This window comes from Chenopodium quinoa, unplaced genomic scaffold (genome assembly GCF_001683475.1).
Source record: "Chenopodium quinoa cultivar QQ74 unplaced genomic scaffold, ASM168347v1, whole genome shotgun sequence".
Classification (NCBI taxonomy): domain Eukaryota; kingdom Viridiplantae; phylum Streptophyta; class Magnoliopsida; order Caryophyllales; family Amaranthaceae; genus Chenopodium; species Chenopodium quinoa.
The window spans coordinates 1,724,687-1,737,828 of record NW_018742441.1 but is presented as its reverse complement, the minus strand read 5'-3'; the positions used below and the strand labels follow the sequence as shown (position 1 = coordinate 1,737,828).

The following is a 13,142-nucleotide window of genomic DNA, read 5'->3' as shown; positions in this document are numbered from 1 at the left end:
ATTGGAAAAACATGTTGGCCCTATATTGACCCCACCCAATAAGGGCCCAGTCCAATAATAGTCATGTTCATTAAAAGCCCTATAAGCTTGGCCCTGACTCTATTATCATTGGGCTACCCTGTACAATAACCACCTCTATCCGCATATTAAGATACGCCATAATTAAGCGTGTTTGGTTTAGAATAGTCAATAAAAGCTTAATTGTGTTATTTTGTTGGGGCATTTGTCAATCCTGGATGTGCATCTGATAGCTATCTTTGGTAGTCGGGGTGTTACAACCTATTCAGGTCAAATAAAACTAACCACTTGATCAACTTACAAGCTTTCTTCTCAAATCACGGTTTATAGTAAGACTAATGATCCAATACACAAAATGAACACAAAATAACATGTACAATTTGTTCAAAAGAAAGTCACCCAAAATAATAAATAAGCCAAATTAAATCTTATTATCAACCATCCTTGTGAATCTAAACTAATTAACATATTTACTTCAAGTTCTTGTTTGATCTTACAGGACCAGAGACCCCTTTAAAGCTCGGAGATTTCTGATGAGAAGAAGAATAATTACACCTGTTACTAACCTTGCTAAACCCACTACTAGTTGCCTCACTATTCATCGACGACATTGGTGAGAATAATTTATGCTTGTAAGGTGAATCACTGTCTGAATAAGCCTCAAAATGTAAAGGCCTTAGCCTCGGGGAGCTTGTTGATCGTGTTCTTGCCTTGGCAGATTCCGTTGCAGCCATATAAGTTGGAAGATTAATAGGAGAACTAGAATGTATGATGTCTTCACCATAGGAATTCTGTTTCTTATGCTTAGGGAATGATTTTCGAGGGGTGGATGTAATGTCCAAGTTATTCAGGTCATCTAAGTTCCTCAACTTACCTCTGATTTTTTCTTCTCTTTTCGATATTTCATCTCCGACATACTGCTCTAGCCAGTACCTAAGCCGGCCTTGAGAATTGCCATCTAGTACAGCATCTGCAGAATGCTGCAGAAAACAACTTTCTTCAGGAAAAAATACTTAAATACAGTATAAGTTAAACAAAAATAATTCGAAGTTTAATATGACTAGTACCCTGTGATTAAATGAGTATGCTTTGATCTTCTTGCTTCTCAAAATAGCCTCTTTCTTTCTAAGTATGATGTCAATTTCCTCTTCTTTTGTCATAAGTTCATCATCCAACCTTCTCAGCCTACATAATTGTATCTGCATTGTTTGTCACACCATTTATTAGTCATATTACAAGCTAGTTAAATCATGTACATATTCGAAGCCAATATTAATAGAGAGATCATTATAAAAATTAAAAAATAAAAAATAAAAAAACGTCAAAATACCAATTGATCCTACACAAATCTCCTCTTTCAAACTGCATTCATTTAGCACAAGGGGAAGCTTAAGGACTATTAAACCAATTGATCCTACACAATCTCCACTTTCGAAATGCTTTATTTAGAACAAGGGGAGCTTAAGGACTAAGACTGTGTGATACCAAGGAAACAACGAATTAGAATGTCAATTTCGTGTGCCCATAGGTTCCTTTAGAGAAACGTCTATCAATCCCAATTGATCTCACTAGTCATCCAACACTAGGAAACCGGATTAGTGAGGATAGCATAAATTTGGGACCGAATTAAACATATTCATTCCTTAATTAGTTCTCAGTTGTGAATGACTAATTCAAATTACATATCGCAATCAAGAGACAAATGACAAAGTTAAAATCAAACGTTAATATTGTGATACTTCAAAGTTCAAACTTATATCATTTGTTTACAAGTCATTTTTGACAACTTTTGTTGTATAACAAAACAAAATTTATGAACTACTAAATTGGATAGATATTGAATAAATACAATGCCAAAATGAAATATTATCAAATATGCAATTCATTTGGTCCCCAATATACTTGATATAATAATATTTTTATCTTCCCGAAAAAAGAAGAAATAGAAGTCAGGGTTGTAATAGCTAAAGCTATGCTTTTGGAAAGAAATGTAATATAACGTTGTTGCATAAATTTCTTGACTACTACTTCTTTGGTCCCCATATTTCTTTCGGTTTGACTTTAGCAAGATCAGAATTTCTATTTTTCTACTATTAATTTGGGCATCTTATTCTATAACCTGATTTTAAAATTAGGGTATTATTAGTATGACAAAAAGGCACCGCCATCTATTCCTAATACTATCATGACCACCGTAAGCACCACCTACAAATGCACCACCATAACCCATCATATAGTACCGCGAAATGCTCACTCGCACTAACCCCATCTAGGATTAATAGCGGCAATTAGGGGTGGTTCTGAGCATGTACATGGTGGTCGACTACACAGAGACCCCTGAGTGAAACTACTATAAAAGGGCCCCGGTTTTTTAATTTAGTAACATACTTTTCCTCAAAAAATTGGTTTGATCCAATTTAACAAAATTGTACCTGACCACTTTCAGTGTTAGCATTTATAACCCCGCCTCTGACGGCAGTAGTTGCAATAGGCATTTGGTAGTAGTACCATGAATTATGACACTACAATTATTGGTTGAGTTAGTCATGTTAATTAGCTTGTTAGGAATGAACAAACTTCAATCTACCTAAACTAATAGTTAGATTGCTTACTAAAAGCATACAAATACATCATTAATTGATTAGTTATTAAGTAATTATTCTTTTTAATACTCCTTACAGGTCTTTTAACTATGGTACGTGACCAATTTGGCCCATGTGCTCCCTACATACGTACACGCAACTATGCTAGCTAGCAAAGGAATAACAACCTTACACTAATCACAATCATCTACAAAGTAGGTTCGAAAGTCAATTTAACTAATAAGTTAAATCTTAGAAAACTAGAAATTTTACCTTTGGGTTCTCGTGACTATGATCTTGCAAATGCACATCTCCGTCGTCCTTAACTCGAATCAGTTGACATCTTTTAGCACAAACCTCAGATTGGATCTTTGCTATGGATTGTAAGCACTTCAATGTAGTCATAGCTTGCCGTCTCACGGCTCGCCCTCGAATTATCGCTTGAAGCCTCACAAACCCCTTCATTGCCCTCAATGCTTTCCTTGCCTATGCCAATTAGTCATACATCAAATGAGAACATAAACCAAATGGTCAAAACATACTATAAAATTTTCCAGTCTCGTCTTCAGATTAGAACACCGTAAACTCTGGAGGATTGGGGGTTATAACTTATAACAAACACTATATTTCTTCTATCGAATGCTAGTAAAAACATACCACAAAATTTTCCAGTGTCGTCTTCGGATTAGAACACCGTAAACACTGGAGGATCCGGGTTTATAACAAACACTAGATTTCTTCTATAGAATGCTAGTAAAAAAGAGAAAAAAGAGAGTTTAGAGTAGTTACCAAGTAACCGCGATAAACAGTTTGAATCTTGATTGCAGCTAAAGTTTGAAGATGAATTTCTTTCTCATTATTCGATTGAGTGATTTCTTCATCATTTGTGATAATCTCAGAGCCTTTTGGCAGCTCGTTTTCGCCTTCGAAACCGTCTTTGCTAACTTCATCTTCAAATTTACTCTGTTTTTCCTCTGTTTGATGCTCTGTTATTTGTGTAGATTTTGATTGTGTTGGAGTTGATACTGAAGGCAATGTTTTTGTCCTTTTTAATCTTCCAAATAACCATTTTCTTCTCTTGATCTTTGTTCATTTTTTTTTATAAATCCAAACAATAAATAAAGATAAAAATGAAAATTTATCAATACATAAAGTCATGAAAATAACTAAAACTGGACATCAAATTTGGAGGGATTTATTTTGAAAAATAATTAATTAAATAAAAAGAATAAAAGAATGTAGAATTCATTACCTTTTGTTGATGTTGTGTTTCAGGGAATAAAAGCCTTTTAATCAAACCCAACCAACTTCTCTTCTTAGACATTGTATGAGAAATGAACTTGTGTGATTTAGAATTTGATGAGGAATTTTACGTGATCTATACTAATTCAATCACTCGGATATATCAACACATGTAGTCTCACCTGTCTCTAAGACAGATACTTAAATATTGACTAAGACCATTTTTTATTATTAGCTCGATTAGTTTATAACAATATAAGTATATAAGTATCAGTATATGGATGGAATTTGTGTGATTTAGAATTTGATGAGGAATTTTACGTGATCTATTTTAGTTGGTTTAAGACTTTAAGTAACTGGAATGATACTTAAAAAGTAGACTCAATTACAAGTAATCCTTCATTACCAATTGGTTGTTGGTGTAGTGGTGATTGAGACTACACTTGGTAGGGATGACCCGTGTTCGATCTCCCGCAACAACAATTGGGAGGGAATTGGAACCTAACCACCCAGATATGATTCCCGAATCTGAATTAGCTCAAAGGGTGAACTAGGTAGAACACCAAAAAAAACATGTAATCCTTCATTCCCTCTATTTTAAATTAATTAATACGAATATATTTGTCATATTTGCTCATTAATAATTAATAGAATATATAAATAATGTAAAAAGTCAAATTGTGCCGAAGGTAAATAAAACAGAAAGTAGTGATAATACTAGCACTATTCCACTATCAGTATCAATATGCCCCATATGAACAAGAGTGTCAGAAACTCAGAACCGATGGTAATGGTAATTATGGCACTTTCCTCTCAAGGTATAGTTATTTATGTTTTTTGTTTAATAATATACAGAAAAATACTTGTACAGCTTCTTTCCCTAAAACATGGAGTTAAATAGTTGGTTAAGTAGTTTAGGAGAGTATCAAATTCAAGGGTTGCATTTAGTTGGTGAGTAGTTTTGTTTCAACATGTAGGGTAGGATATAAAGAATAAAGAGATTGTAAGTATCAATTTAATCAAAAGATAGGTATGGGCATATTATAAGCGACAAATTAAAATTAAAATTGAAATTGGGGAAATTTTATGAGATGGAGGAATTAGGCTATATTTAGTTCACCATATTTTGTTTAGCTGGATTATCTAAATCTATTTTTTTAATTTAATCTAAACTTATTTTATCTTATCTAATCTAATTTTATTGTTTGAATTGACTAAATCTTAACCTTATTACACTAATTCATACAAATATATATTAAGGGCATGTTTATTTATGCTTAATTTTAATTTAGTTTATTTCAATTCAGCTCCAATCAGTTAAGTTCAATTCAGTTCAGCTTCTAATTTTCTTCTCTCATCATAAACTAATTATTTCAGCTCTATTCAGCTAAGTTAAGTTCAGTTCAGCTCCAATAAGTTCAATTCAATTCGGTTTAGCTCGGTTCAGTAAATGCGAACAGACCCTAAATAATGTCTTGCTTATTAGATTTGTATTAATATGTATTTTTCAAATATATAATATTTATAAATTTTTTCTATCGTAAAATTGTAAGTATTAATGTATTATAGTGATAGAAATAAGTAAAGAATAAAACCTCACTTTAGACTTTGTTTGTGGGTTTCGTTACCTTACGTCTCCTCCATTCATTATACTTTTTTTTTTTTTTTGAGGGACATTATACTTATTTTATTGTGTTATAGTATACCGTAGTAAGAAGTCAAATTTGAACGTTGCTTTTTATATATAAATTACACTAACACAACCTATAACTTCGTAATTAAGGTTAAACTCATTTAATATTTACTATTTAATAAGTTCTCTAATTATGAAATATCTTGTTGTCTTGTTTAATTGGTTGGAATCAAAGAGATGCAAATCTTGCAACATTACATTATCAATAATAATGATAATAATCTTCAAAGTGGGTCACATGCCAAACTCTATAATACCATCATCCAATATTGATTAACCTATTTTAAAATGTGTATTAAATATTAATAAATCTAGCCCTTCTTTGTTACAAAGTCTGCAACTATCACTTTCTAATTTTGTCGCAACACATTCATAAATTACTAATTTATTAGATATCACATGCTACGTTTTTACTAAACTCGATCTCATGCATTCAATTATAACTAACGTTTTTCTCCTAGACTTTGTTGGTTAGAAGCTTGAATTTTGAAGCCATATTAGGTGGGCATAATCTAGGAATCAAAGGTAGCCTTAAGTTATTGTTAGGGTACAATTTGATAGAAAATGAAAGGTTGATATGGCCTCTTGAATTCTTGATCGATATGACTAAACATTTTTTGGTTCGCGATAAGACTATGCTTTGAAAATCCTTTAGCATCAACATACAACATCCAAATATGTCAATGTGATACACAGGACATGTTTATTTGCAGCAGTTTGATATTTGCCATTATTATATTATTCACACATATCTATCTGACTATCTTTACTGATTCTTTAGTGATTAATATGTAAAGCACTAAGTGATATCTTGTTAGATTTAATGTCTTAGCTTGATGCCTATTTTTATAACACAACATTAATTTTATTTTTTTTTATAATTCTTACTTAATCATAATTGATGATAATTATCGTATTTATGCATCGATAAACATGAAAATCAAACTGTTGCAATTAAAATGAAATGGAGGAAGGTGTCTTTATAGGGTAAAAATTTATGGAGTAGCAATTTTGCATAATATGGAAACAGAGAATTAATACATTAATCTATTGCAGTGAATACTAATATGTCAATTTTAGTGTCAAAGTTCAAATTGTGTTTTATCGACCATTCAGTTATATACTTCTTTTGTTCTTTTTTACTTGACCTATTTCTGTAATCACACTTGTCAATGTAAAACTTTAATTTAGCGGTTAATATGTTTAATTTTCCATAAGTAAAAAAATATATTAGTTATATATTATGATAGTACTTATAGAGACGAATTCAAAAAGATTCAACATCAATATGTTTCCTTACACATTATTCACAAAAGAAGGTCAAAGAAGGGCTAGAGGGGTGATAAATAGTGTAAAAGTTAAAACGGATCAAGTAAAAAAGAACGGAGAAAATATATTTTAAATCTTTGTATGCAGCATTGCAACAATAACAATCATTATATACTTTACAAAAGTTAATACTCCACTATATATATAAATAGTAAGATACAAAAGTTCAAATGTAGCAATAAAAAGATAGTTATATCATAACTACAATTTTCAAAGAAAGAAAGGTTGTGTGCAGTATTTTGGTAATGGACACTCAATATATATATCATGTTGATGGCCCTTGAGGTTAAAAAATCCAAGAAAAGCAGCTTTATATTCTCATCAAAAAACCAGATGGATGTATTATTGATTGGGAAGTGGGGAACTATGAACATGCAAGGTGTGAGAGAATGTTGGAGATCAGAAGAAAACAAGATACTCTCTATAATTTTCTTTATGTCAAGATGGAAGACAGGTGTTCAAGGGACCCGGTTCATGACTTACCAGTTACCACTAGTTGTTACTCTCAAATCTCATGCAATACCGTCAAATATGTACTCCCTCCGTTTTATATTGTTTTTCTGTTGATAAAATATGCGTTCTTTATATTTTATATTGTTTTTTTTTCTCCTCCATTAGTGTGTCTCGTAATATTTTTCTTATTACTAAGGATTTTGATGCACGCAATCATGTGATGTGGCTAGTCCTTTGTAATTAATTACAATCAGTCACAACCCTAATGTGTAATGTCTACTGCTTGTATGGTATGTTATTAAAACTATTTGCATAAAGGCAATAAATGTGTTAAATATTGTGTAATTGTGTAATGTTTGAAACATTAATAGAGTTATTTTAGATTTAGTAAGGAAGCAACACAAAATATCAATTTCTAGAAATGTATATATTTGATATATTTAAAGCATACTACTAATTGACTATTAAACTAAACAAAGAATCCCACAAAAATAGAGATAATAAAAGATACTCCCTTCGTCCTTAAATTACATTCCTACTTCTCTCTATTATGTGAGGAATAAATGATAGAAATAGAAATGTAATTTTGGGATGGAAGTAGTATATGGACCTTTGAATATAATGGAATGAATACATTTGAAAATAAAATTGATCAATTTAGTCTTAATTGAAGTTGCAATTTATTTTAAGGTTCACTACAAGACAAAAGGAAATAGTTTCTCAAACTTTTATTTAGGGGCAAATAAGTAAACTTATTTTTTTAGACATATAATTTTTTTTTTGACAAAAGAGCTATCAAATAAAAGGAACAACAACCAAAAACAATTGTCAACCCAAAAAAAACTAAAACAGAAAATACAACAACTGACGACGTCGGGCACAACCAGTCAACCAGTGAGCAGGATTGACCCACAAACGAGGAACCTTTTGAACCTGACAAACTAAAAAAGACTGAACAGAAGCCCGCAACTCCTGAATGAGCCACCAAGCAGAGATCTCCATTGAACCAGAAGGAGGAAGAAGAGCAAGGAGGGCAACACAATCTGTATAAATCCGGATTTTCAAAAAACCTTTACGAATCGCAAACTCCAAACCCCATATACAAGCCTGAAGCTCAGACTGCAACGCTGAACTAGCCATAAAAGCCCGACAACCACCTCCTAAGACCTCAGAAGAATCAAGATCACGGACTACCCATCCTGCACCCGCCCTGTTAGTAGAACAATCCCAGGCCCCGTCTACAATCAAACATGTCGTTGGAGAAATATAAGGTAACCCCCGCAAACACAACCACTTGACATCCTGCTTGGCCTCCAAACTAATCGAACGAAGGACCTCACAAGCCGCTTCCAATCTAGAGCATGCATATTACGAAGAACCCAATATGACGCCAGACCAACAATTGACCCAGGCGACCAAACAGCTTTCCTTAACCTCAAATGATTCCGAGAAATCCAAATCGCCCAAAGGAGAGCAAATAACGAAGCAATACCCTTCCAATTTCTCGAATACGAAAAGAAAGAAATTGTTCTCGAGAACCAAATACTAAATGGAGGAAACTGCATAAGATCCCATTGGATGTCCAACGCTCCAGACAGCCAAATAGTACAGATAGCAGGACAATCTCTGAATGTATGAGACACAGATTCCACATCCATATGACAAAAGGCACAAACTGGATCAACAGGGAGACCTCGAGAATTGAGAATAGACGCCAAAGGAAGCGCGTCGTATAGAAATTTCCATCCAAATATTTTCCACCTAGGAAGAATTGGTAAAGCCCAAAACTTCCTCCACCATGCTTGACAGATTTGAGATGGATTACCTAACCTGACCCCAGGCTCACAAAGAAGGGCTTACGCAGATTTCGTTGTAAAAACACCATCCCTGGCAAACTTCCAGTAAACAAAATCATCCATTAAACGCACAGGTCGATCCAACGAAAGAATTCTAGCAGCAGAGCTAGAATCAAACAACCCATGAATAATAGTAGCATCCCACGCGCAAGAACGCGGATCAAGTAAAGAAGACACAAGAGTCAGACAAAAGATCCTTAAAATGAACTGGTCCCCCCGGAACCCAAGAATCCTCCAAAATACGAACTCGAGAACCCGAACCAACCTTCCAACACAAACCCTTCGACAGCAAGGACATCCCTGAAATAAGACCCCTACAACCCCAGGAGGGACGAGAAGCCAAGAACAAATCAGTAGAACGAAGAGCCGGATACTTCGCCGACAGAAGCCGAGAAACCAACAGCTGAGGGCACTAAATAATTCGCCAACTCTGCTTCGCCAACAGGGAAGAATTAAAAGGGGAAATACTACCAATTCCCAATCCTCCTAAACCCTTCAGAAGATGGAGCAACGACGAAGACCGAAGAGCCAACCCTCGATTAGAAGAAGAAGATTTCCACTGGAACCTGGCTAACAAATTATCCATTCTGGAACATATAGAATCAGGAATTTTGAAAACAGACAGGATGTGATTAAAGGAGGCAATGCGCACTGAGTTAATAATAACAAGCTTAGCTGCCGACGAAAGCCGGAGAACTGTAAAGGCTTGTAGACGTTTGGCCACCTTGTCCAAGATAAAACCAAACTCAGAGCATTTACTACGACCTAAATCAACAGGAAGGCCTAAAAAAGATCCCAATCTAAATTCAGAGCGCATTTTCAAACAACCAGACAGATAAGCTCGGTAATCCTCATGAGTATTAGGACTAAACTTGACAAACGACTTTTGCAAATTAAGCATTTGACCTGAAATATCACAAAAATTAGAGAGCCCCTGCAACACTTGTTCACAAGCCGGAGGAGAAACCTGGAAAAATATCAAGGAGTCATCGGCAAAGAACAAGTGTGAAATGGTAGGAGCCCCCCTAGCAATTTTAATACCCTGAAAAAGGCCTTTTGATTCTGCCTTACGCAGCATAGCTGAAAGAACCTCCATGCATAACACAAACAGATATGGAGATAGCGGATCTCCTTGACGTAGACCATGTTGAGGACGAAAAACCTCTGTAGGTGACCCATTAACCAACACCTGGTAAGAAACCGTAGATACACACTGCATAATCAGATGAATCCAATAGGGAGGAAACCGTAGACATATAAATTTGTAAACTATTTAGAAGAGATTTCTCAAACTTTTAAAAATGTAGCCATTATGTAGGGATAGATTTTTTTTTTTTTTTTATACTTCCTCTGTTAAATATTAGGGTTTGTTTACATTTACTTAATTTCAGTTCAGTTCGGCTCTAATCAGTTCAGTTCAATTCAGCTCCAATTAGTTCATTTCAATTCAGTTCAGCTCTTAATATGCCTCTCTCATAAAATATTCATTTCAGTTCAGTTCAGCTCAGCTCCAATCAGTTCAGTTCAGTTCAGCTCCAATCAGTTCAGCTCACTTCAGTAAATGTGAACAGGCCCTTAATTGCAACAAAGGGGTATTATTTGTGAGATATAAAATATTCCTTTGTTGCAATTAACATTTAACGTATGAAGTATATATAGAAATTAATAAATTTTATTAGGGCATTGCATTCTCCTTGCAGTATACAATAACACAAACCATGACCATTTAACTTTTTTATTTTTTACAAAACACATTTAACTTTTTTATTTTTTATAAAACGTTAATATTAAAATCATCTATAAAGTTAATTCATTACATGTAAATTTAATTATATGTTTCACATTTCCACTAAATAATATATAAAATTAAATAAAGACCTGCAAAAACAATACTTGGGGTGATATACCCATAGTATTGTATTTGATCATCAATGTATTGGCAGATTGTATGTATTCTAGAACGAAGCTTTCGAATCAGATCAAGCAAGAAGAAATCAAGCAAAGCTAGTACTTGATTTCTCTAAATTTTTCTACAAGCTTGCGTAATGCAACCTCTTACTGGTTAAAAAAAAAATGTGTACAAACTTCAATTCCTTATTTAATTTATTAACGTCTATTGAACCAATGTTGTGATCATTTTGTTAAAAAGAAAAAATACAGAAATGTGAATCCACACAATTTATAGTTTTATTACGAAACTAAGCTTTGTGCCCCGACTATGCCCGGATTGTTAAATAAAATTTTTGGATAAACTTTTTACGGTCATATATAGACTTACGATATCGTATCGCTTATTTATATAATAGTGTAGTTTTTGTAGTTTTGTTTGTAAATAGAAATCTATGTTATTATTAACTTAGGGCTTGTTCTCATAGACTGAACTCAGCTGAACTGAAGTGAACTGAACTGAAATGAATATTTTATAAGAGAAAGAAATTAAGAGCTGAACTGAACTGAATGAAGCTGAACTAAACTGAACTGAAAGTATTTTAATAGAACTGAAAGTAATTTTACAAAACTAAAATTATATTTTCAAATTAAATCTTTTTTTTTTATCAATTTTCTATTATTTTAAAAAATAAATTAAATATATTATAAATACATTTTATTTTACAGAAATTTTTCAAACAAATTTTATGATGGAAATAGAATCGAGTTATAAGATATTTATCAAAAGTTATGACTAATTTTGCACATATGAAATATTAGAAGTATATCGATAATAGAACTCTGTACAACAATTTTATCTTAAAAAATCTATCCAAAATTAGCATACTTAGTATCATATGTGTCACAATAATATATAATATTTATCCCCTTCATGGCTTAACACTTAACAAAAACTAGAACTTCAGTAACTTTCAAGCTTAGGCCATATTATGCTCATTTTTTTATCCACTTATTTTAGCTTTAATATTCCAATTATTTTAGATTTCTGATTATTTTAGACAACATACTAGTTTTTTATCCGTGCAAATGTACGGGTACATAATTTATAAGACTTAAAAATAATAAAAGTCAGTTAAAATAGAGTTAGTTTAAATGAAGTGATTTATATATAATAATTTTTATTTTTTTTATGAAATTTGAATTCATTAATGTCTACCCTACTTAAAATTCTCTTCTTAGTTACATTATTTTAAATATTTTAATAAATTATTATAAGTTTTATTCATTACATTTTTTATCATATTATTTTTTAAAGAAAAAAAGTAAAAAATTTTGGGCGGGAAAATTTTTATTGTGGATGCAACACGTGTAATTAAGGGATAACTTTGGTGATTATTTTAGTATATAACTAGTTCTTTGCCCGAGCAACGCTCGGATATTCATAGGAAAAAAATTGTATTTATATATTATTATAAGTTTATATTTGTTTATAGATTGTGTACATTTTTAATATTTTATTTATATATATTTGTTGTTATTGTTCTATTATTTAGGTTGTATATATTTTTTTATTTTTTTTTAAAAATGGTCGTATTTTTTCATCAATTATCTTTTTATTTTCTAAGGAAAATAATAAAATAAATTAAAAAAAATTTGGCGGGAAATTTTTTAAGGTAAACATGACATGTGTAATTCTAGAATATTCTTGGTGATTACTTTAGTATATAGTATTGAATAATTGATATATAGTATAGATAGATAGTAAGGGTCAATATAATAAACTTAAAAAGATTATATAGGGGCAATAGGGCTGATAAATTTAAATTTTATGAAATAAGTTTTGAAAAGTTTAGATAAGATAATGGGTAATTTTTTCCAATAAGGTTTTTAAAAACCATAAATAAAATCTATTAACAATTACTAAAACGGAAAATTGCTGACATCATCCTCTCCTCAAATTGTATACGTGTCACTCTCTCATAAAAAAATTTCCCGCCCAACGCACTTATGATGTCATAAATATTTTTGGTTTTGTTTTTTAGAAATTGATTGTTTTTATTTTAATCTTTGACTGTGTCA

The 13,142-nt window shown here is 32.1% G+C and overlaps 1 protein-coding gene across 1 annotated transcript; it reads right to left on the bottom strand.

Annotated features, from left to right (window-relative positions):
• Nucleotides 1–327: 327 nt before the first annotated feature.
• Nucleotides 328–4,164, bottom strand: LOC110716607 (protein IQ-DOMAIN 14-like). Its single transcript, XM_021895242.1, has 5 exons — nt 3,853–4,164; nt 3,390–3,683; nt 2,874–3,086; nt 1,086–1,217; nt 328–998 (listed from the first exon to the last, which is right to left on the bottom strand). Exons 1-5 carry the CDS (start codon nt 3,922–3,924, stop codon nt 489–491), a joined length of 1,221 nt encoding a protein of 406 aa, XP_021750934.1. The 5' UTR covers nt 3,925–4,164; the 3' UTR covers nt 328–488.
• Nucleotides 4,165–13,142: the final 8,978 nt, after the last annotated feature.